The sequence below is a fragment of the Gouania willdenowi genome, chromosome 13 (genome assembly GCF_900634775.1).
Source record: "Gouania willdenowi chromosome 13, fGouWil2.1, whole genome shotgun sequence".
NCBI lineage: Eukaryota > Metazoa > Chordata > Actinopteri > Blenniiformes > Gobiesocidae > Gouania > Gouania willdenowi.
The window spans coordinates 31,606,651-31,633,257 of NC_041056.1; the positions used below are offsets into that span (position 1 = coordinate 31,606,651).

A 26,607-nucleotide genomic window follows, 5' to 3' on the forward strand; every position below is an offset into this window, starting at 1 on the left:
AAAAAATAAGTATTGGTGGTCTACGACTGGAATAACTGGTAATCATCATCGAGACTGAGTTTTGATCTACTCCTTGAGCCTTTTTCTCATTGTGGAATAAAAGAAGAATCATCCATGGATCAGACGTTAGAAAGCAAGGGACCATTACAATTGCTAAAAAGGTGATTGAAAACCTTACAAACTATGAAATTAGAACATTTGAAGATCTTTTAAAAGTTTGAGAAACAGAATTAACTGTTTTCGGTGGAAGCTCTCATAGTGCTAAACCTTTAAATAATTATTACAGCAGTCTACAGTGTCAAATGCTATCATTATTGTCAGAAAAACAATCTGAACTCTGATGGTAATGGTGCATGCTATCTCAATTGCTGTCACTCCATTAATCTGTAGGAGTGATATGATGAGTGAAGGTGTCTATATTTCCTTTTGTGTTATCAATGTGAAAGACTGACATTTTGCCCAAGGTGTGCGTTGACTTGCACCAAATTCCCTTTCAGGAAAAGCACCAGGAGACCTTGTACAGAATAAAAAGAAGATAAATGAATTTCCCTCAGTGTGTTCAATCCAGGCATGGACTAGCCATCTGGCATACTGGGCAATGCCCGGTGGGCCGTCGACCCGAAGTGGGCCAGTCCGGTGTGCTACGTTTTATTTAATGATTATTTTGACATGAACCATCAGACGGCATATGTGGGGCGATGCAAGTTTCTTCATTTTCTAAATTCCCTCCTATTGAGCCACTCATCATTGGCTAGCAGTGTGTGGCCAGTGACCATCAACTCATATTATTGGTCCATTGTTTGTCATTGTCAATCAATAATGGGCTCAGCTAGCCCTGACAGTGCTGTCAATCACTACATGAGCAAGGCGGGGGCGGGACCTCATATATTGGGGAAAAAAGTAAACTGTATATGTATTGGAAAGGAAAGGTACTTATTGGGCAAAAGGTAGCTTATTTGAAAGAAATGGCAAAAAAAGGTTAAAGAAAGGACAAAAATTGGATGATTTGGATTGGATTTCAGACTAGCACTCTTTCAGTAGCCTTGGAGTCTCTGGTCTCAATAAATCCAATATGTGGCATCAGACATCCTTAACAAGATCCATTCGATTCCACACAAGCTCTCCAGAGTAGCCTCTGCTTACTTTTGAGTTTGTTCATCATGATTGTCTGAGAGTTCAATGCTCTGCCCCATCCTTCAGAAATGACTGGCAGCCTTCCCAGAACAGCTGTCAACGTAATTCAGACTTTACGATCGATCAGAACGTTGCCAGCTCCAATCAGCAGCATCCATGCTACCATGATTCCAATCATGTACAGTATATACAGTATCCTCCACGTTCTCCACTTTGGGGTGTTAATAATAATAATAATAATAATAATAATAATAATAATAATAATAATAATAATAATAATAATAATAAATTAAAACAGAAAAGAGTAAGAAAAAGTTAGAAAATAGGTCAAATTAATACAATCGCATTATAATTAAAGATTATTAGAGACACATCTTGCCTTAATAATATTTGGGGAAATTTTAGGCTAAAGTGTACAAATGCTCAACTTAGTAAATTATAACAAGACTCATTCTGTGGTTGCCTCTGTTATCTTCTATGGAGTGGTCTGCTAGTTTAGAGGAGTCTCTGCCTGGGACAAAAAGAGGCTGGACAAACTGGTGAGGAGGGCCAGCTCTGTTCTGAGCTGCTCCCTGGACTCCATAGACTAAGTGAGTGATGGGATGATGGTAGATAAGCTGTCATCCATGCTGGACAACCCTGACCACCCCCTCCAAGACACTCTGACAGCACTGCACAGCTCCTTCGGTGGCAGACTTTTACACTGCAGCTGTCTTCCTGCCTGCAGCTGTCAGAATGCACAACCAGAACATTGGCAGCCAATCCACTGACCACAGTTAGAAATTCTAGTGTGTGTACAAATATATTCTTTTTGTTTATAGTTTTTTTTTAAATATTTATATATGGATATATTCTGTTTTATTTATTTTTATTGTGCAATTTCCTTCTTGCAACATGTACTGTGTACAGGCCCCATATATATATTTACATGGGAACTTTGATTCCTAAAGTGGAATCAAAGTTAATTTCTCTTTGACTTGACCTTGTAAACACTTCATTCCTAATGCTAATTAGAACCAACAACAACAAGAGCCTTAAAAGACATGGATCTAATGAAAAGAGTGGATGGACGGAGGCATAAACGTGCAGAAATTAATACAAAACACATGGACCTTTTAAACACACACGGAGATCAGCAAACAGAGCTGGCTTCATCGGACGGGTGATACTAAAACCCGGAGACGGAGTAAATGCGTCCCCATCCTGGTGCACAGACTGTAATATCACCAAGCTTATCATTGTAACGGATGTTAGAGCTACTGTCTTTACCAGGGAGCAACTAAATATTCCTGGTTATTGTTTTTACTGGGCTTTATTTACCAGTGATTAGTTCATATCTCTTCCGCTCCATGAACCAAAGTGTGTTATTGTTGAGCTGCTTCTTCAAAACTACAATCAAAATAAAAGTGAAAACAGTTCTCATGTGTGGTGTTCTATGTTACAGCCGACAATAAAAGGTTTGTTGTGTGTTTTTCCCGATAGACGTGATACGTCACGTTCTTCCCCTGTCCAATCAGAGCCTTCCCAACCCCCAGACCTAAAGCGGAATTAACTAAAGCCGAATAAACCGGTTTTCCATGTAAACCTCAATTCGGGAATTACTATTTCTATGTAAACACAAAACAGAACACTTTAATTCCGAATGATTTAATTCGGAATAACTAATTCCGAATAAAAAAAACCATCATGTAACCGTGGCCAATGTGCCTTTTATAAATCTGCAGAAAGGTACACAGGTATAAAAGCGAGAGTAAATGACAACTTTATTGGTTGGTTTTAGGCATTTGATCCTTTTAATAAGTGCTTTTTCTCTGGGATTTGAAAGAGTTTAGTATATTTACCTCACACACACGCATTGCCCTTTCACCCCATGCACTGTCTTCCTTTACCCAGCTGCAGAATGTTTTTCCCTTTTCTTTTTATTGTCTTTGTAAGAAAACTAAGGAAAGAGCATCCTCAATTCTGAATCTCATGCAGCTGAAAATACTAAATTCTGATACGCAAGACCAAAAAAAAAGACTCTAAAGAAATGTGACCTGCTTATAAAACAAGAGAAAGACTGCGAAAACAATGTAAACACAGCACGCACACACACACACACACACACACACACACACACACACACACACACACACACACGCACACACACACACACACACACACACACACACACACACACACACACACACACTTTCATCAGCCAAAAGCTTTGATCCCCACACGCCTCTGCACTCTCTGTGAGCACGCTCAGACAGCTCCTCTACTGCAGCCATGAATATTTTATGATACGAATACCAACATTTCTGAAGTTCTCAATCACTGCAGAGAAGATGGAGATGAGGAAGAGAGACAAGAAAATAGCATTCAGGGAATGAGTGGTGGTGCAGGGGGGCTGGAGGGGGCAGGCAGGTAGTTGGGGGCTCCATGTCACCATCATTTTTTCAGCTTTGAATTAAATAGTTATTCAGGGAGCTTTCTACGTGTGTTTTCGGTTCATGTGTAATTAGCTGCCATCTGGACAGGGATCCATTCCGTAATGAAGCAGCTCCCAGGAAGCTGATCAGCTGGCAACGCGCTCCTTTCCTTATATTTAACATGGGCCACCACCAGAACTCCGGCTGCATGGCTATTAAGCACTACAGCAGCTCATTTCCTACACTGTCTGCTCATGCGTACAAGGGTAATTAGTTTTGTATCAAAGATTCCAATTAGACAAGTTTGCACACATTTGCCAGCAGGCGATATCCCACTGAATAAAACAGGGAGTTGTTGGACTCCACTGATTTGCCCTCCAATGGAAAAGTATGTGGTTAGATCTCTGACTTTGACACAAGAGCAAATTCAAAAGATTAAAGTATACTTAAAGTGAAACAAAAAAAAACACTGTGAGCTCAGCTTTGGTACAACTGGAGACACACTGTAGGGGTGGTGCAATAAGGGAAGTTCACGATAGCATCTTGGATTACTGCATGCTCAAACGGACTGTGTCATACTGTGTCGAACTACGATAGTATTTGGTATGTCTGATAGACTAAAGACATTAAAAACAAGAAGACAATACTGTTTCTATGCATTAGGCGTAAAATCAACATCAAAGTGGAGGAAATAATAAATTATATGCAATCAACAAAGTTGCTAATATAGATAAGATAGATTTTTAGAAATGGTTAAGTACCTGTTGTGACCTTTGCCAATCATCACTTTATAATGCAATTAATTAGCATGAGTACAGGATAACTTCAAATAATTCACATTCCTAAGTCAGGAAAACATGGTCATTTAATGCATCCAGTACAAAGGCAGCAATAAATTCCTGAATAATTAATAGTAAACTATTGTAAAGTTGTCTGCCAAACCTGTATCAAATGGTTTAGATTTGTATCCACACAATAAATGAGTATGGTGTTGACAAAGATCCTTTGTTGGATGGAAAAAGTAAAAACACATGGCCCAGCTGGTGTGCAGGTACACCTCCCAGTCATTTATCAATAAATGTTGATTTCACAGGTTGTTGAATGTGTTCATGGACCCGACAGGTTGATTTATGGGTAATCTTTTGGTATAATCAATGTGTTAGAAAACACTCAGACAGTGTTGCACAATGCATACTGACTGACCTCAGTTTCACTTACAAAAAGAGCTGCTGTTGAATTAAGGGCACAACATGGCACATAGGGTTTGCATGGTGTGACTTTATGACAATATAGACCATAATGAGACTGGGTCCTCACACACTGGAAAATGAAATCCTTAAAGGCTTTTTGCATCAATCACACATTTTTGTGACCTCTGGAATATTGTGTTAAACTTGAGTGAATTAAAATTTATTTAAAATAGTTATATATTCAACAGAAATATTGTTATTAGTGAGGATACAAAAGGATAAATATTAATTCAGCTAGATTTGTGTTTGCAGGCTAAACAGTTGAATGAATTACACTAATAATTATAGTGTCATCATTTTAAAAAGCAATAAAAAAAAGAGCCAAAGGTTAACAAAAAACTTCCAACATAATTACCTTAAAAAAATGTTAATACAACCCCAAAATCCCATGATTGAACTTTAAAGGATTTGAATGTGTGGCTACTAAATGGTTAATGGTGACTATTGGTAGAAGGAGCAAGTAGTCCAATGATTCACCTATTGTAAGGTTACCATGCAGTACATGTTATTTTTAAATGTAGTTACTTTTCCTGAAGCAGTGAAACCAAAAAAGGTATTTAAAAGTGCTTTATTTTTGGTAAAGTGAAAATGTATATTGCATGAAAAACAAAAACAGCACTTTGTCTTCTGGTGAATGCAGGGGAAAGGATGCTTCTTTTTCACAGCGTGAAAACTTCAAACAGTGAGACTCCCTCTGCTTCAAGCTGCTTGAGTTCAAACTGAAACTCTTGCACAAAGCTGAACAACCCAGTGTGACGATGCAGTAAGGATGCTGAGGAGAGCCTTTGCACTCTTTGTCTCAGTAAAAGTGGGCTGGGAACGAGCCGTGTCCTTACCGTCTCACGGTCCAGTTGCTTGTTAACCTTGATGACCCCGCTGAGTGGGTCAATGAAGAACTGGTTGTCTCGATCACCATTAACAATGGAGTAGAGGATTGCTCCATTCAGCTGGCTGTCCACATCTTCTGCCAGCAGCTGAAAACACACACAACAGAAGAACAACCATCTTTATTTGCACAAATCAAAAGCATAAATAGAACTTTCATCATAAAAACTGTCTGTGTTGATGGTTCCTTTTGATTTTTAACAAAGTCATACATGACTGGAGATGTTTGTGTCACTCAGCATGCCACCTTTCATTTCCTTTTTATCTCCTAATTCATTATATTATATTATATTCATTGTATCGGGCTCAGCACTAAACAGGGGCAGGAAAGGGTAGCGCCCGCTCAAGCACATGCCTTGCTCCTTTAAATCAAATCCTCCAAAAGAAGCACAAGCTTTCTCATTCCTCTCTTTGTTCCACACAGGCTGTATGAGATGTTGATATATATGTTTGGTATAAGTAGGGTTACCACCTTTTAGAAATGAAAAAAGGGACAGCCATAGTCTCACCCACAGCAGTGTTAGGTTTTACTTTGAGCTGGTTTTTAGTAAGGGGGTGATCGAGAAAACTATTAGTCATATTAAAAGGGGCATATTATGAAAAAATAACTTCATAATGGTTATGCTATAGTGATAAACATTCCTTTGGCCTCATTCAAAGGGCCAAAATTGAAAAAGTTCTGTTTCCTCCTTCTGTTGCTATTCAACATTTTGTAAAAAGTCGGCTCCAAACTGACTTTCCCCTCTAGGAAGTGCCTGCTGCCACGCCTCCACAGTGAACATACACTGTAATGTGTGCAGAAGTATTTGTTCATGCGGAGGGATACTCCGCCCTTGTGGTTTCCAGCGCATCATGTGGTTCGGCGCATTGGCGCAGTGATATGTGTTCAGGCACTTCTGTGTAACCTGCCATTCTAGTAAAAAGGAATATATATTATACTTTATTGTCATATATGTAAAGCTACATACACAAAATGTGTTCTCTGCATTTGACTTGATCTGACGTGTTTGTGACACAATGTAACGTAGCGTTTGGACAAAACAAATGCACCTTAAATGCACTCTTCCTGTAGTTAGAAGAAGAGAGGAGGAGAAGAAAGTGACTTAGCAGCTTAACACTCCGGTGAGAGTTTCAAACAGCTGACTGCTGCTGCTGTGAGACCCTGAAGGGCTGAGACAGACTCACAATAACAATAACCGCTTAAAAATCCATGTGTTTTACTGTAATGTGCAGTGAATGTAATGGGAAAACAATAACAACAGTGTGTGAATAGCAAGAGAAAATCGCTTTGGTGATCTGCGCTCCCTCAGCAAAGCATGAAGTCAGCTGCTGCTGACTATAGACACGCCCACTCATGAATATGCATAAAGGCAGCAAACAGCTTGTTGCTCAGAAAGTGACTTTTCAGAAGGCTAAATCTCTGGAAAAGCTCAAATACTTTGTTTTAGGGGTTCTTAGAACAAAAGTGTTTCTCACCAACAAAACACTTCAAACGCGTCTCAAAAGAAGCTCATTCAACCACAACACTAGCAAATAGTCTCACTTTGAAAAAACAAATTGTCACTCTGAGCACACTTACTACACAATACTAACAACAAAGAGCAATACATAAAATACATCTCATTTTTCAACTTTGAATGATTTTTTATCAGGTAAATCAATATTTTACTATAAAATAAGATATTTGCACTGGTTCTAAATGATCGTATATGCTGTAATATACAGTATAGCAACTAGATTGTTTCAGGAATAAAGCAATTTACAGTAATCAAGAACGTTTGTGTTTTTGCATAAGTACTTCAGGACCTTACAAAAAATATAAAGATAACTGGAAACAGAAAAATGCAGAATCTCAGACATCAGAATGTGGTCTCTGATGAAGCTATTGGTCTTCCTCTCCTTCCTTCTCTTCCTCTCCTGGTCGCTCTTCTCTCTTTACCAACCTTACCCACTGCTCTTTGATTCATACTTGCAAAAGAAAAAGAATCAGAAGCCACTCCTTTGATTCACCTGAATCAGTTTTCAGCTACAACTACACCCAGCAATGTTTGGAATGGCAGAATTTATTTTTAATGTCAATATAATTTTCAATAGAGTTCAATGTGGCTGCAGCAACAGCCATCCCCCATGTATTTTCTCCATCATTCTGTTTTGATTGTGTTTTTAACTGTATTGAACAAAGTGTGTTAGCATTTGAAAAATATGCTGTAAAAGTGCAGTGTTTAGCAGGTGGTGAACTAGTGACTGAGAAAAGAGTTCATGAATTGGTGACTGTGGTCACTGAATGCATTTTGTGTGAAAGCAATGGAACGTGATTCACAGTTTAGTCCACATGGACTGAGAGTTTTGCTAGGAGTTTTGAACATGTGACCTCAGTTTCAACCAATGCTTGTTAGCAATTGAAAAAATTGTAGTACAAGCGCTACAAAACATTTTTTAACCTAGAGAATGCATACTATTTAAAAATAAACATTTTCTCTAAACAACATTTAGTTAATGTATCTAAACATTATGTAACTGTTGCTGTTAATCCATTAGTATGATTTGACCTTTAAATGGCCATACATGACATTTATATTCAATAATATTACTGTAAATTAAGTAAATAACCATTCATTCAAATTGTGTCCCACAATTTCAAATTTTATGTGACATGTGGCAACGGTCGTCTATAGTGAGCAGGGCAGCTCCCCCCAGGAAACGCCCAGTCACAGGGTGACTGGGTGCAAGTAGCCTGATGGACTATCCAGAGCTAAACTACTAAAAAGATAAATCTTTAAGGAAGCTGTGAAGCGTTGGTTAATTGGTCATAGTGAAAGAACAAACTTCAAGACTAATCTATTTGTAAAGTCAGCTGGAGAATGCTAAGCTATTGAGCGTTTCTCAATCAAACAAGCACAGTGACACAGACTGAGGATAGATCGTCCTGACTCCCCAACCCAGAAACCCCAGACGCTGTTCCACGCACCCACACATGCACATAGCCCCCAGGGGAGGGCTCGGGACCCCAGCAGAGAAGCAGAGTCCAAGCAGAGTCCTCCACCCAGGGGGCAACCAGCGCCGACCAGGTAGCCAGCGGGTACTCACTAGTAGCCATGAGTCCTCACAGGCTGGACCCAAGGCTCAGAGAGAACCAGGCCAGAGGCAGCCAGGCAGCAACTCACCCAGGGACAGAGGCAGCACCCCATGCAGCACACCACCCCACCAGCAACTGGCAGCATCATTGGGGGTCTCTCAGAGAGCCCTACACACCCTTTATACTACAATTATGCAGCATAAGTAATTGCATTGTAATGAATTATTTTAAACCAACAACATTTTGCAAAAGTTCTTCACAATTGACAGAAATGTGCCCCTGGGGCTGTGCAGTGAATGCACCTCAATGCATTGTGGGACAAGATTGCAAGAGCTGACTTGGGAGGATTTATTTTTTGACAACCCAAATCCATAAGCCAAACTCACCCTGAAGTGATTTATAGACAATAAGATGAATGTACTGAAGTTACTGTTTGAAAACTTTGACTCTAAATGCATTTTTTGGCTGGACTTGAAAAAAGGCTTTCTGTGCCTGTTTTTGACATAACTTGATAGAGCTTGAGCAGTTTTGCAGTAAACTGATATTTTAGTAAACTGATTTTCCAGATGTAAAAGTGAAAATGATATATTTTTGCACAGACTTCTTGCTGCGATTTCTATCAAACAAATACGGATGTGCAGAGAGTCAGTATTTATATATCTATTGGACCTTACTTTGAAGAAACCGGACCGTTTTATATTTTATTTCTTTTTTTTCGTAAAATGTTAAATCATTTACTGGAGATTTATGAAATCACAAGGGCAAAACTTCAATGGATGAGTATGTTTTCTACTGGCACCAATACATGAAAAACAAGGTCCTAATAAGCTCCACATTTTAAAGAACTGCCTACTTGATTTTACCCGCATGGATAGTTAAAAATAATCAAAGCAAGAGTGTGCCAGAGTTACAAATAAGAACTTTTCTGGTTTCATTGGTGAGACTGATTAAAAATCGAAGAAATACCAAAGCCATACAGACTAATGCCTCCAAAATCTGTGTAACCTTCATTCTTTGGTTATTTCTTTTTAAAACCAAATCAAAATAACAAATAAATGGTGTGGTTATTTTGTTTTACTGACTTAAAACCAAAACAGAAATACAAAAAAAATCAAAAACTAAATAAGCAGCATTTATTTGTTTTAAAATTAAATCTTGTTCTGTTTGTGAGATGTTTGGGTATTTACGAGAAATTATGACAAGAGCTTCATGTTTTAATCTCACCACACAGAGGGGACACACAGACGGACTTTTACGCCTGAACCAAAATGAAGTAATAAGTCACATTACCGACAACCAGGTGAATTGAAACATTATTAATACATTAATTAATCAAAACAAAAAATGGATGTTACGTAAAACATGCACATGATATGTGATTAAAGGAACCAGAGCCGGTGTAATGATCTACTGGTGTTCCTCATTTCTTGTGATCAACTTCCATGTGTGTTGAAGGCTGCTGTTAGTGGCTAGCGGTATAATAACATGCAAAATAAACAATTTTTACTGCCCTTAAAAAAGCTGTAATTGTTTTTACAAAAGTGTGTTGGATACTATTTGGACCGTAACACCATAAAACAAAACTACAACTTGAGTGGCTTTATACGAGCTAAAACATCCACAGGCTGCGTGAATAAAGGAGCAGGACCAGAAAACTGCTGAAATAAATCCTAAACAGTCCTATTGTTTGAGGAGACCAGGTCCAGGATCTGGGGAGGGAAATGATGTGCAGCGGACTTCGGTTATCACTCTAATTTTCCCATATCTATCTAAATATCTCACAATCAGAACAAGTTAAAAAAATAAATAAAAAAAACTGAAAAATGCTGCTTATCTGGTTTTTGATGTTTCTGTAATTCTGTTTTGGTTTTAAATCTGTAAAACAAAACAACCACACCGTTTATTTGTTATTTTGATTTCGTTTTAAAACGGTATAACCAAAGAACCAAGGGTACACAGATTCTCCAAGTAAGGTCAAGATCTCCAGTAAGGAATGCACGTTATCCCCAATATAACTTTAAATAGATCGTAGGACAAGTAATATGAGGACAAAAGATGGTATTTCCTAACACAAGGTGCAAGCAATGAATTAACAATAAAGAAAGTGTTTTTATATATTTGTTGGTGAGGATGGACTAGTAGACATCAGTGAATCTATCACCTTCTAGACATGGTTTGGGGGAGGAGCTTGAACAAATACATGATAAACATGTTAGGCACATCCTTTCTTCAGGCACAATTTAACCGGACTCATTCACTGAACGCACCTGAACAACAGGCTCTCCAATGGCAGCGTCCTCGGACACGACAGCGGTGTAGACATCATGGCTAAACATCGGGGCATTGTCATTGACGTCGGTGATGTTTATGTTCACTGTTGTGATAGCACTCAAGGGTGGTGTGCCACCATCTCGAGCCTCCACTGTTAGGAAGTAGTCCCTGCTCGACTCATAGTCCAGAGAATGTGCAACCAAAATGGCACCTGGAGAAGGAAAAAGACAAAACAGGTGTGTGGAGTTGTACAATTCTTCTTCAACTTGGTTATAATAAGCAATTTGTAGATATACATAAAATAATGTTGTAGATTTATGAAACACATGTAATATGGAGCGCAAGGTGGCTTAGTGGTTAGCACGTCCGCCTCACAGCAAGAAGGTCCTGGGTTCAAGCCCTGGGGTGGACACTTGGGTCCTTTCTGTGTGGAGTTTGCATGTTCTCCCCATGCTGCGTGGGTTTCCTCCGGGTATCTCCGGCTTCCTCCCACAATCCAAAAACATGACTGTAAGGTTGATTGGAGTCTCTAAATTGCCCATAGGAGTGAATGAGTGGTTGTCTGTCTGTGTAGCCCTGTGATGGACTGGCGCCCTGTCCAGGGTGTACCCCCGCCCAGCGCCCTATGATAGCCGGAGATTGGCACCGGCAGACCCCCGCGACCCTGATAAACGGGAATAAGCGGGTATGAAAATGGATGGATGGATGGATGTAATATGGATGATATATTGAATGATAACTGAAGTCCTACAGTCGTCCACAAAGACAACAATAGTTTTTCGAAGGCTACTCTCCACATTGGAAAAAAATGGATCATTAACTTAATATTTTACCTGTTTACACAAAAACTGAAAGAGGGAAGCGACAAGAGAAAGCCTTTAATGAGAATTTTTTATATTGCAAAAAAAAACCCTATACATTTAATATTTTGCATACTTTTCACCATTAACAGCTCTTCCTAAGGAAGGGTAGGCCATACTTTGTAAGGAGGATATACATAAATAGAGAGGGCAATGTTACACCTGAGTGAGGGGGAACAATGACTGTAAAGGGGTTACAGAGGACAGAAACACGTTTGAAACACCACACATTTGGGGAGGGACTGATTGCTATTGAGTCTCTTGCTATTCATAGCCTTATATTGAACCAATCCAGTTGGGTAATGTGTATGACCATATTTCTTTTTATGCAGAAGATTGTTGTTCAATCTCAGTTTCAGATCTGGTGAACTCATTGGCATATTATATATACTGGTTGATTGACTCAAATCTGAGATGGGGTTTTCTGGTACTGTTCTCCAGTGGTTTACCTCTTACATTAATGGAAGAACCTTTAATGTTGCCATTAACGATGTTACGTCCAATATGCCCAACCTGTCATGTGGAGTAGCCCAGGGCTCTGTTCTGGGGCCTGTTTTGTTTTTATTGTATCTGATGCCTCTTGGTCAGTTGATCCGTGGTTTTAAAAATGTGTCTTATCATTTTTATGCTGACGATATCCAGTTGTACTGCTCCTTTAATGACTCAGAGTTTCACCTTTTATCCGAGATCTTAGACTGTATATCCTGTATCAAAAACTGGCTGTCATCAAATTATCTCCAGATAAATTCAAACATAACAGAAACTCTGATCATTGCTCCTGATAAAAACATCCCTCTAATTAAAAACTCTCTTGGTGATCTGGGCTCATCTGTTAAAACCAGCCTCAGAAACCTTGGGGTTGTTTTTGATCAGTCAATGTCTTTGGAGGGACATTGTCGACAATTGACTAAAAACTGTTTTTACCACCTGAGAAATATCTCTAAAGTGAGGCATCTTTTATCAAAATCAGATCTGGAACTGGTCATACACGCATTTATATCATCTCGTATTGACTACTGTAATTCTGTTTTTACTTGTTTTAATAAGTCAACCCAAAACAGACTCCAGATCGTTCAGAACGCTGCTGCCAGACTTTTAACTGGTGCTTCGAGAACATCTCATATAACCCCCATTCTTCCTTCTCTGCACTGGCTTCCAGTTAAGTTTCGCATAGAATATAAAATTTTAGTTCTCACGTTCTGAGCATTACATGGTCAGGCCCCTAAATATATCTCGGACTTGTTGTGCCCCTACTCATCAGGGGGATGCCTTCTGTCTTCAGGTCAGGGTCTCCTAAAGACCCCAAAAACTAAATTTAAAACCAGAGGAGACCTGGCGTTCCAGGCTGTAGCTCCCAGACTCTGGAATAACCTGCACCAGTCTCTCAGGGAGCTCAACTGTGTGGACACTTTTAAAAAACTGCTGAAGACTACACTTTACAGAAAAGCTTTTAGTTAACTGGATTTTAATTTTTATTTGTCCTTTAATGTTGCTGTTCTTATGGTATTTATACACTCTTGTTTTATTATTCTATTGTGTTCCACTTGTACTTTTACCACAACTCTGTACAGCACTTTGTGATTTTATCTGCAAAAAGCGCTTTATAAATAAACTACTTACTTACTTACTTACATATATTACATAAACTATAACACTGACCATCCACCTATATCTTTGCATATTTGTATAATTGTATTATTAAATTCATCTTATTTTACTTTTTACCACTGTAATGTGTGTGTACTTAATCCTCATCTAATTAACAGTATTTTACTTATTTTATTTTATTTTTTCTCTTCTCTTCTTTCTTTATTTTGTTTAAGGTTTATTCTTTTTATTTGTGAATTTCTTGAGCGGCTGTAACACATGTAATTTCTCCCTGGGATAAATAAAGGACTTCTTATTCTGATTCTGATAAGGTTTTGGACATGTTTGGTCACAAAGTTAATGTTGGGAATTCCTATTATTAATAATAAAGGCTAGTATTATGCTATAATAAAAGCTTGTCACTCTTTCAAATACATCCTGTGTCCATTGACCATTGAAGTAGTTGAGGCTATAAGCTCTGAGCACTCAGAGCATCTGCAATCCAACAAACAGGCCAGTGGTAATCATTTAGGAGACTGATGTTTGTAAACATTGTGAGTATGACACACAAGCTGATGGATCTGGAAATGATTGCACACTTCATAATCTACAAAACATGAGCAGGTGTGTCATAAGTCAAACCAACAGTGTTTATGCATCGAGGGCTATAAATCAGACTTTATTAATCTTGCAAAGTTCAAACTCATTTTGTACAGGAAATGAAGTGGTGTGATATGCATCTTAAATGAGTTGCTGAGATCAATATCATAAATATTTGCAGTGTTTCATCTTTCTAGAGAGGCACCAACTAACAATCCAAAGAGGTTATCTACGAATCCAGTGCCTCGTTGTGCTTAAAGAAAAACAACAGCGCTGCAGCATCTGCTTTACACACTCAGAGCTGGGCTATTGTTTTATTATTTATACAGTATTCTAGCAGACGGAAAGTTTGTAAAGCTGTCATCATATTCTTGTTATAAAATGTTAAAGTGTGGAGACATAGTTTCATCTGCTGACAAATAAAGTCTCTAAAGACCGTTTGACTCCAAAGTGTATGCATGACTCACTTATTGCATACATATGCAGTGTTTATCCCCAGACTTGCTATTTCTCACACATTTTCACATCATCCCATAGGAATCTGCAGCTATTTTACCTTGATAGAAGACACTTCGACATTAAAAATGCATAGAAACAGCTTGTGCTCTTCTTAAGTAAATTGTAGAGTGGATATTATATTCAAAGATCATGTTCTTTTTTTTTTTTTTTTTTTTTTTTTTTTTTTTAGAAGTGCAATCTTTTAACAGCAATGCATATTTTATTATTGCAATTAAATAAATGAATTTATTTCATTGCATAATTGTGACCATCACCAGCCCTCCCTAGGGAAGGGTAAATACTTTATTAAAGGGAGGATGTAAAAGAGAGGGCAGTGTTACACCAGGGTGAGGGGGGTGGGGGGGGGGAGTTAACAGGGAGGAGGGATACAAGATAGGAAAACGAATGGGTGGGGAATCAATAAGTTTCAAGTGATGTGATGTGAAATTGTGGTTGTGTATATGTGCTTATTGTTGTGTTATCAAGCCAGTCTGGTGACCAGTGTGCGGCTTAGGAATAATGATGGTGGCTGTGAGCAGAGGAGGAAGTGAGTGGAAGTTACATAAAACAGGTATTTGGGAACAACGTGTCTATGGTTGAGCCCAGTATGAGTGTTATCCCACAGCCCGAGGCCAGTGCGTCCATGACAAATGTGATTCCAAGAGCCGCTACTGCAAAACCCATAAGCCGCCCCGGGCCCGAAAAGCAGTCGGGCCAGCAGAAAGAGCGAGAGATCTAGGGGCCCCCGGCGACCACCCCACGGCCAAGCAGCCCCCCGAACGCCCCCAAGGTCCCAAGCCGAGAGGCTGCCATTGCCCCCCCCATACACACCCGAAAAGCCCCCAAGGAGCCAAGGACCCAGCGCACCACGCCACCGACCCCAACCCCCAACCCCCAGGCCCCCCAGCCCCCCACCCCCCACCACCACCCACACCCCCGCGCCCAGCCCCCCGAGGGGAGGGCCCAGAGAGCCCCCCGCCCGAGACCCCAGCGGAGGAGCCAAAGCCCACGCCCAGCAGACGACCAGAGCCACGCCGAACGGGCAGCCGGCGGGCCCCCGCCGGTGAGCCCAGAGCCAGCAAGGACCCGACCCAGGCCAGGAGAGGACCCGGAATGGATGCAGCACCAGGAGCAGCCCGCCCAGGGCGAACGACCACACCCCAAGCCGCATAAGGTACCAGGGGGCCGCTGGGAGTCCCCCCGCCGGTCCCCAGGCACCCCAACCTAGCCCCCCCGGCGCCCCAGATGCTGATGCCGCCCGCGCCACGAGCTTCAGTTCTTTAAAGCCAGGGCCCCCTCCAGAGGCCAAGCCCCCCCCCCCGCCGGGATGTGGCCCCCTAATTTTACCCGACACTCTGCCTCACGGGGGACTGCCCAAGCAGGGGCCGCACCAGAAGGTATGCAAGGGCGCGGCACGCGCCACCCGCCCCAGAAGACCCCCGCCAGGACCGGCCCGGCCAGCCGGCCAAGCACCCCGGGCCCCAGGAGCACCCCCAGGGACCAGGACCCCCCAAGGGCAAGCCCCCGGGCCAAGCCCCCCGGGACGCGCCCCCCACCCCAGCCCAGGTCCCGGCCACAGCCCAGCAGGACCGCAGCCCCAGACGGCACAAGGCCAGCAGCCCAGGGCCCGCCGCCCCCGGACAGCGCAAGCCACAGGGCAGCGCCCCCCGCCGGCCCGCGAGCAACCGGCGACCCCCACCGCGGGGACGGAGGCACCCCAACGGCACCACATCCAGCGCGGGACAGCAGCCCCCAGCCAAAGATGCCCCGGACCCACCCACCAGTCCGCAGATGGCAGGAACATACCCACCAGGCGGCCGAAAGCAACCTCAACCATCGGAACAGCTAACGCCGCCCCCCCAGTAAAACAGCATCATCCCGAGGCGCCAAACAACCCTGCCCCAACCCCGGTGAGGACCACCAGCCACCCCCCCAGCACACCCACCCCCCCAAACCGGCGAGGCAGGCCGCCCCGGGCCCGCACACCGCGGGGCCCGCCCCCAAGGCCACCAGGAGACCAAGCAAGCACCAAGCCACACCCAAGGGGGAGAGGCACCCCCGCGCCCCACCCGGCCGACACAGCCCGGAAAGACCCCGCAAGGAGAGACCCCGGCAAAGCCCCCCCGAGACCCACCGCCACGCCCGACCGCACCATCTTGATGTGCTTTTACTCTATGCAGTGGCCCAGCCACCAACAGAGGGGCCAGGCCCCCCACCGGAGAGGCCCAAATATGTGTACCAACCCACCACCCTGTTATGGTGCCTCTCCATTCCCCAATGGAGAGGCACTTCCCGATCCCCTGTGTGAATGTGTGTGTTTGGTGAATGTATGGAGTGTAATTAAAAGAAGGGGGATGGAGGGGAGCGGTGCTCCCCCTCCAGCCTCTGTGGATTTATGTGTATGTGGTGTAATAGGCCGGAGGGTGTAAATGATGATACACCCTCCGGGGGGTGACATGTTGAGATGCGATTAAAATTGGAGGGATTAGTAGGGCAACTAGAGGTGGGAGGGCCGCCCCCATGCCACTACATAGTAACACAGGTGGCGGCCCCCTCCACCCCCAGCCCCACCATCCAGCACCCCAAGGGTTGGGTATTGGTGTGTGGTGCATTTTCTGAGTGAGCCAGACCAGCTGGAGTGGGGGTGAAGTGAACATGTAGGAGGCCTGTCCAGTGTGAGCCGGGCCCGTCCGCGTGGCGGGCCACGCGAGAGGGTAGATGGCGCAGACGGGCAAGTGGCACTGCGGGCCCCGGAACAGCACAGCCGGAGACCCCCCCCCACGGCACCCCCCCCACACCGCGCCGCCCCGCGGAGCACGGCGACACCCCCCACCCCCGGGCACAAGCAAGGCACCAACAACATCCCCCGGCGCCCCAGGGGGCGACCCCCACCGCCCGCCGGCCCGGAGCAACGCCACCCCGCCACCAAGGGGAGCGGCCGAGCAGGGGGGAGGCCCATGCCCGCACCAGGGCCCGCACAGGCCCCACCCGGCGCCACGATACAACACTCTCCACCGGGAGGCGGCCCCGGCCCCCCCCGACGAGAGAGGACGCCATCCACCGCCAAGCAGGGCCATCCCGCCAGCCACGGACCGGCAAGCCAGAGTACCGAAGCACCCCCAGCCCGGAACCGCCCCCCCACACCAACGGCGCCAATAGAGCCCCCCCCCCCCCACGGAGGCAATCCCCGACGACCCACGCACCGGCACGAGGACACCCCCCCCGACGCCAGCACACCCCGAACAACAGCGGGCCCCAAGGCCACCAGCCCCGCCCCAGCCCAAGGCTGCGCAGCGCCGCCACGAGCCGCGGCCGGTCCCCGGGCAGATGGCCGGAGAGCACCTCCCCGGACACGTAGCCCAAGGATCCGCCCCCGGGGCACCCCCGCCCCAGAATCCACGCGGATCCACCGGGCGAGGAACCACGCGCCGCGCCCCCGCACACCCGCCCAATACGACCCCCGGGGAGGCCCCATAGTACCCCTCACCCCACCCCCTAGCCATAACGTCCACACCCCGGCCATTGCGGTCGTACAAAAAGCCCCCGAGGGGGCCCCGCCTGGCTCGTCGCGCAAGCGACATCCCTAGCAAAGGTGCGCCCCAGGGAGCCAAGCCAAGGACCCGCAAGGGCCGACGGAGCAACCCACAGCCACACCCCGCCACCCAGCAACCCAGGAGGCAATCGCCGACCCCGGGCAGCAGCCACCCCCAAAGCTACCCCCACCCCGGATCCCCCCGGACCGGAGCCAAGGACCCCACCACCCCAGGCCCCCCAACGAGACCACCCCCCAGCCAACCCACCCGGCACGGCACCGCCCGCCCCCCAGGCGGGAGCCACAGCCCCCCCCACCAGTGCCCCAGGCCAACGGGAGCCCCCCAAACCCAACCCCACAGGATGGCGGGCGCAAGAGCAAAGGAGGAGGAGGGGGGGGGGACGAGACAGGGGGACAGGGAGCAAGGGGAAGGAGCGGCAGGGGAGCACGCAGGGCCCCAGCCCCAGAGACCAACCAGATGCGCATGCAAGGGGCAACGGCGCCAAATCAAACAGCCCCGGGACCCCGTGAACACCCAGAAGGAATGCACACCCGTGCTGAGGCAACAAGGCACCCCGGCAACCCGCCCCAGCCATCCTGACCAAGACCACCCCAGAGGCCCAAGGCGGCCCCGGCCTACAGTTGGGCTTGATCATGTTCTGAATGTTTAACGGAATACTCAACCCAAAGACAGCTTCACTGAAAGACTTAGTTTACATTATATGATCAGGTCATAATGTTCACGGAACGAGATGATACATAACTAAACACTAAGATGTTTGATTAAAAGCCTTTTACAATATGGACTTTCTATGGGAGCAGAAATTCAAAGTCGTGATTTCAACCTGATATGCGAATGCTGATTGGCTGAATCATTGAAAAGAGAAAATATTTGAAGCGTAAAATTTTGTGAAAATTACTTAACAAATTGAACAGTTTTATTATTTAGCTTTAGACCTATTATGTAAAGTGCATTCATGTAACGGGTTGTGTATCTTGTATTCTTTAACATCTAATGAACATGCTGAACAACAACATTTCCGGTTAAATCTTCTTTTTTTTTCAAGCAAAAAGTACAAATAGCCTATTGATGAAAACAATAACATAACAATATTAATCAAACTAATAATAAATTTAGTATTTCTTGTGGGCAGTGTTGGGGGTAGGTAACGCCTTATAAAACGGATTACAGAAGAAATTACTTTTTGGGTATGAAGTAAAACTTCTTTACTAGAATATAGGAATGCTCTTTCCCGCATTACCCAAGCTATGATTGCTTGTTTGTAAAGTTTCTGAATCTGTTTACTGTATTTTACGACGTATAGGCCGCTATTTAGGTACAGCGTCTGGTGTGAATTTTTCAGCAAGCTGGCACACATTTGTTCAGTGAAAGCAGCTGTTGGGCGGCAGAATATACAGTATGTATAATGACATCATCCCTGATATGATGACTAAACAGGAGCAGCCACTGGACTTCTCCGTGAACCGAACGTTCAAAAACCAGATTTGAAAATTGTGGGAGGAGTGGATGCACTGAGGCACGCACAGCTTTACAAACACAGGATGATGTGACTAGCTCCTTATGCCAAGGTGTCAGAGTGGGGAAAATGCATGGGAGTGAGTGACTGCAGAACAAGTCATACAACTGTTATAAATATTTGTTTTCATTATTTATGCCTAAAATAAGGTGTTCGCTCAAATAATGATACAGGTAATAAATTGAAGTTTCTGGACCAGGAAAAGGTTGCGACCCATATACATTTACAAGAAGAAGGCGATAAATAAGACACAATAAGCTGTGATGTAAGATAACTCAGCCAGTTTGTAATACTTGAAAATAATAAACTGCAAAAGTTGCCAAATTGCCACATTACGTGTGTCCGGGAGCGATCAGAACTGATGCGACATAGAGCAGAGCAGCAGCCTGTTTAGAGTACACTTAACATAAAAAGCTACAGATGCATATATGCAGACTGATAATTTAGCTGCTTTAGGTAACATCTGCATAGACTGTATTTAGGTTTGGTTTTGATTAGGTATGTTTTAGTCAACTCAAAATCAGTGTGTGTGACTGTGTTGCCTGTTGTATGTATGCTCTAAATAGGAGGATTGAGCATCACAACAATTTATCTGTATTCAAGAAAGTTGGAAATCAGTTAAAGAATATGTATATTGCAGGAAAAAAGTCTGGAGTGCTTCTCTACAGATTTTAGAAAGTACATTGAAAGAATATTTTACCTACCAGTAAGTGGATGGATGTGAAACTTTCCGTGTTCATTGCCTGATCGGATACTGTACGTGATCTCTGCGTTGGTACCAATGTCCTTGCTAGCAGCATACACTCTCAAGATCTCAGTGCCAACACCCACATCCTCAGAGACTGTTGCGAGCTGATCACGACGCTCAAACACAGGAGGGTTGTCGTTGATGTCCAGCACAGTAATTGTGACATTGACTAGTGAGGAGAGGGGCAATGGCGAGCCCTGGTCTGATGCTCGAACTGTTATTTGATAAGCCGGTTGGATTTCACGGTCAAGAATGTGCTCCAGCACCACAATACCAGAAGTCTGGTCGATGGAGAAAAACCCCCCTGCAGCGTCGGCCAAAGAGTAGACCACCATCCTACCTGGACCTGCTGGAAAAACAACACAGCAGTGCCAGCTATATGTTAAAGATTAAAGACGTCAGTATTGCTTAAAGTGAGATGAGCACAATAGCAACCAACACTAGTATGTACTGTAGGCTTCTGGTTGTTTCACCTTCATCAGGGTCAATGGCCTGGATGCGGGTGAGCAAGGCTTTGGTGACTGTATCCTCATAGACACTTGTGGTGTACTGTGACTGGAGAAATATGGGTGGGTTGTCATTGACATCGGTTACTGTAACTTGAACCTCCGAACGGCACGAGCGTCCACCGCCGTCTGTTGCCTGGGCAACCAGCTTGTAGTTAGGGGTCATCTCACGGTCCAGATTTACAGAGGACTTTATCTCACCTGCATGAGTTACAGATATAATTAAGGTCACATAAGGTCAGTAAAGAGGTTTGAAAAGTTAATAATTTCTTTGGGTGTCATGAGTCGCACTGTGACAGCGTTCAAATAAACTTGGACCTGACAGTATCTCCTTGCTACAGTTATGTCAAAGTGGGTTTTAACTGGTTTCAGATAGTTTGGATTGAAGCCAAAATGCATTTATGTATTTCAAAGACTGTTGTTACCAGTATCTGGATCGATGCTGAAGTCCTGGGATCCAGGACCATTTAGAGAGTACTGTATCCATGCGTTAATGCCCACATCTGCATCTGCAGCTCCAACCCTTAGCAGGATGCTGTTAACCGGGAGATCCTCTGGAATGGAAGTAGTGTATACTGCCTGCATACACACAATGGAAATATAAAAGGTCATGCTTGCACAACAGTCTGTTTTTTCCAAGAGTTTTTTTGTCCCTCACCTGGTCACAGACAGGGCTGTTGTCATTGGTGTCTATCACTGTCACCTCCACCATTGTCTGAGAAACAAACAGGCCATCGCTAGCAGTGACGCTGATGATGTACAGGTTGCGTGTCTCCCTGTCCAGCGGCCCCTTCATATACATCTTCCACTCTCCCTGAACCAACCCGAGAGCAAACACACCACGGTAGTTCCCGCCTGGAGAATACACAAAACCAGGAAGAGGAAGAGGCTGTTAAATTAAGAACTCAAATTGCCTGTTTTATGAAGCCAAGTCTGTCACATCTGTTGCATACAATTTAAGTTGTTTGTGTAAATAAACCTAAATGTATCGAAACTAGGAATGTGATGGTATCACAAGTCCCTCATATCGTTGTGGTTATGTCACGGTATAAAATAATGAGCCGTTGCGCTTGAAATTTTAATTTTGTGTTGGAGTAAACTTCAAGTCCCACAATGCTTTGGGGCGTCGTCATAGGTTACAGGCGGTTGAGCCAATGGTGTGGTGCGATAGTGTGAGGTCAGAGGGGAAAGGAAACATGGTGGATGGAGACAGCCAGCAGAGCGACGTAGAAATGAAGGCGTTTATAGCACTTGTGCATGATGCTACAAGTCAGAGGTGTGGAAACATTTTGGTTTTACCGCATCAACAAACCAGGAGAAAAGGTAAACAATAAGCAAACACTGCTAGTGTACCGTGCGCTACTCGAGCTACGTGAGCAGCAATTTAACCACCCGGCCTGCATCCCGAAAAGTTTAAGGAGTTTAGTTTTTTTAAGTCTGGTACAAAAACTCTAAAGTAAGCATTTACAACCATGGTCCCTCAGCTCAAGGGTTCAAGAACTAACAAGAGACGTCGTGCAGAGACAGAGATTTTCTGTTGCTGTTGTTGTGGGGTTAGACCGCTGTGAGACAGGTTAGTTTTACCTAAAATAAATGTTATAATCTTTGTATTGTGGGTGGGTGAGTTTTATTGTATTGTCTGTATTCCACTGTAATATAGAAAGACCCAACTAGGGACAGAGTTGCAAACTAGCACGAGCTTTAAACTTTTATGTGCATCACATCAGCTGCAAAATTATTTTGTATCTATGTTGAATTATATTGTCCCTGTTAAATAAATAAATACATGTTGACAAGGAGTGCTTTAAAGGTTAGTGGATTACTGTAAATACTCAGAAATTACTCCTGACCTCAATGTTGACTTGTAAGCTAAACACGAATAAAGAAGTTTGCACTACTTTGATTTCTTTGGCAGTTTTTTTCATTATTGTATTTATTGTTACTACACTGTTTCTATACCTGTGTTGACTTTAAGAGGTGTTTCCTGTCTCAATTAGATTTTTTTGCCACTTTAGCTACAGAATCTAGATGTGTTAGGAGGCATGTATTAAGTTTATAATGTTATAAATCTAAATTATGACAATACATACAGTCAAAAATGGTGAACAGACAATTTCTTGATGGTTATTATTCTTGTTATTGTGAGCATTGCTGCACACTGTGTGGCTTTATGTAAAACCCAGAGCTTTCCCACAATACCACAATAAATATCATACCGTGAGGTTAATACCATGATAATACCGAACTGTGAGATTTAGATATTGGTACATCCCTAATTAAAACAATACAAGTCATTCATCCTACACATTATGTCCCACTGGTTAAAGTTTCAAATGTATTGAAATCATATGATTGTTTTCAATGTCAATTTCCAGTTGTTGCAAGCTTGCCTTACGTTGGTCAAATCCAACCCAACGTAACCCTTGGGTTCTGAGGCTACCTTCAGAACCCACTGTAATAAATCATGCATTATTGTGAAGCCTTTTTTCTTGCTAGACAGAGGAGGTATTGTGTATATAGAGGAATGTGTATGTTTTTAAAGCAAATCTTGAAATTCAATATTGTATTATTGGCCCTTTTGATACCCTTGTCTCTTACTGTTGGTGTCCAATTTTAAAAAGCATTCATCCATTAATTTTCTATACCTACAGCATCAGAAGCAGGGTTATGGAAGGCTAGAGTCAATTCAGGGGAAAGCTAGAATTCAATAATAATTTTCTGTGTAAAGGACTTTTGCACATTATTTCACATCATTGCTTCAACATTTCAAGCCTTCTAACTTGGTAGTATCCCCATCTATAACACAAAACAAGACTGAGCTAGTACGTAAGCTACATTTTATTGCTTATTTTGTAAAAATCCTAATATTGATTAATATGTAAAAACAAAAAATTGGTAATGTTTCTTTTTTGTTTTAAAACAATACATCACTATGATGTATCACTATATTCTCATTATGGTTTTGCATAGGTCTAGGAGAGAAAATGTGCTTTTTTTCCATTTCTACTAGTAACAATGACTTTTCATCCTCAAAGTGTAACAGAACTGGCTCTTCAATCTTTAGCTGCCTCGTATTAGGTTACAGTACTCAAACGCCTGTCATTCAGTCTGCCTATTAGCTGTCTAACTAATAGTCATTACAAAGTCATGAAGGGAAGGAACTCCCTTCGATCAAAAGCCATTCATTAGGACTCTATCTATATTTCCTCCGTCTTAACCTTTCAGGGAGTCCTCACTACATCACTTGCTTCAAGGTTGCCAGTGAGTGGAAAGCCAAGCATGATGATGATTGAAGGATCTAAATCATCATCATCCATATTAATAATGTTAATAAAGCAAAAGTTCAGCATTTACCACAGTCCTTTCCTCAGCTTTTCTATCTTTACTCTTGTACCCTTGCTTTATATTCCTTTGACATGAACACACACACACACACACACACACACACACACACACACACACACCCACACACACACAACCACACACACACCCACACCCCATCCCTCAACCACCACACACACACACACACACACACACACACACTCATTCTGCATCTCACAATACACAATATTGGGAAGATTCATTTCATCTCAAATAAAGGGTAGTAAACCAATTGCGTCCCTAAATCCTTTGGTGATGCAGTTTCCTCACCTGCTGCGAGGAATTCACTAAAATTGCAGCAATGACTAGTGCACGTGCAGAAGTGGTGGAGACCACCCTATTTACATGAGCGTTTTGCTTATTCAACGTGGAGAGGTGAGTGCACAGAAGCACAAAATGACTGCTGAACTAAATTAGGTTAAATTGGAGGAAGATGGACTTCTCTGTCTGTTGCACAAAAATGTAATAATGTAGAAAAACTAAATAAACAAATGTTTAATTTATTTATTTTTTAATGAAAAAAGCAACTTTGAAACCTAATTATACGTTTTCACCCTAATTTAATGTGGCTGCTCCATCAGGTCCTGTAACTTTGCTCTGATCAGTCCATGAAAAACAGGCAGATTTGGACAGAAACGGTCCTATTGATCTACCACTAATCTGAGTTATTACAGCTACACAGTCTGTCAATCAGTCTGCACCATTTGAAGATGATCTACTGACCATCATCCAGCAGGTCTGAGTTCCAGTAGCACTGTCACCACACTCTAATATATGAACATTGTGTCATCACTGAATAAATTAAGCATCTGATCAGCTGATTCTGACCTGATGCTCCTTCCATCAACGCGACATGAGAGTTTGATGTTCAAAACATCACTGAAGCATTGTGTCTATAGAGAACACAGCATCCTCTCTCCAGCGCAGCCACACCAGACTCCACACGCAATGCCGAGGGTGTGCAGCTTTTTCTCTCTCTCAAACACACTTTACTTTGCATTTTCCTATTCAGTGGCTGTTAAATATTGACTATTGTTTTATTTGAATGATTTTCTTATACTAGAAAGGTTAACTAGAGCATTTTTTTTCATCTCCGCTGTGTTTTGTGTCTACATTTACTGCAGCGGATCTCTGTGTGTGTGTTTGCACCTGCTTGTCAGTTGTACTATTTTCCTGTGCTAAAACAATCACAGCATTGCATTGCGCCCACTTAATTAATTTTTTTGCATTTCCCCCTCTCAATTTTTTAAATCTCGTCTTTCAACAGATCGGTGGCAGATATCATTGTGACTCACCTGTGATGTGGTAGCTGACTTGTCTGTTAACGGTGGAGCTGTCCTCATCCCTTGTGTTCAGCACAGCCACCACCTCACCCGGAGGGGCACTCTCGTCAACTGACCCGAAGTAGTGGTTCTCCATGAATTTTGGTGGGTTGTCATTGATGTCTGACACACCCACTGTCACAGTGGTGGTGCTGGAAAGTGACAGAGCCTCCCCAAGGTCTGAGGCTACAACTGTAAATGTATAAGATGGGTTGGATTCATGGTCCAAATCCTTGTGGGTTGAGATCCAGCCTGTGTTGCTGTCAATGCTGAAGGTGCTAACCAATGTATGTGAGTCTCCTTCAGACGGGATTAAGCTTCCAAGCCTGTATGTTACCTGACCATTGGCCCCTGAATCTGGGTCTAGAGCTCTGACTTGAATGATTCTAGTTCCAACAGCCATTCCTTCCATGACTGTTGTATCATAGGAGTTTGCCTCAAAGGCAGGTTTGTTGTCATTTAGGTCTAGTACTTTAACCTCTACAATCAACAGAGGTCACGGCATCGACTTTAGCTTGTTGCGTTATGGCAGTGACTTTGAAGTTGTACCCTCTTTATTACCTCATGGTTCAATGGTTTATCCAATTTTGATCCTCCTGTATCTTATCCAACAAACAAACACTGCATCTTGGTTGTTTTCACCGGTTTCTCCATTACAAGGACAAAGTAGCAGGGAGTGATGCTAATCCGGGTGGAGTAGTATGAGATGACTGTCCCAATGGCAGATCCTATAGGTGCGTTCTTGGTATGCTGAATAAATAACTATGTTGACTGAAGGATGGCATAGAAGCTTCTGGAGAAAGAACATGACTGTAAACAGACACTAGAGAGTGACGGATTGGATTGCCTCTATCTAACCTTTCACGAAAAAATGATTTAAAACAGAATTCCTCAGATGGCTAAAACTGCCTTTTGTCACCATCCAACCATTGTCCGGGTCAATTTCCAGGATGTCTACTACAGGGACATGCGCCTCACTGTAAAGCGAATATGTCACTTTGCATT

At 43.3% G+C, this 26,607-nt stretch overlaps 1 protein-coding gene across 1 annotated transcript in view; it reads right to left on the reverse strand.

Annotated features, from left to right (window-relative positions):
- The window catches only part of fat3a (FAT atypical cadherin 3a), a 228,197-nt gene that overhangs the window by 22,204 nt on the left and 179,386 nt on the right, over positions 1 to 26,607 (reverse strand). The window contains 12 exon segments of the mRNA XM_028463835.1: positions 5,635 to 5,772; positions 11,027 to 11,241; positions 20,350 to 20,739; positions 20,867 to 21,100; positions 21,325 to 21,478; positions 21,558 to 21,754; positions 25,576 to 26,086; positions 26,088 to 26,153; positions 26,155 to 26,214; positions 26,216 to 26,270; positions 26,272 to 26,477; positions 26,480 to 26,606. Of these exon segments, the coding sequence (XP_028319636.1) occupies positions 5,635 to 5,772; positions 11,027 to 11,241; positions 20,350 to 20,739; positions 20,867 to 21,100; positions 21,325 to 21,478; positions 21,558 to 21,754; positions 25,576 to 26,086; positions 26,088 to 26,153; positions 26,155 to 26,214; positions 26,216 to 26,270; positions 26,272 to 26,477; positions 26,480 to 26,606 (2,353 nt within the window).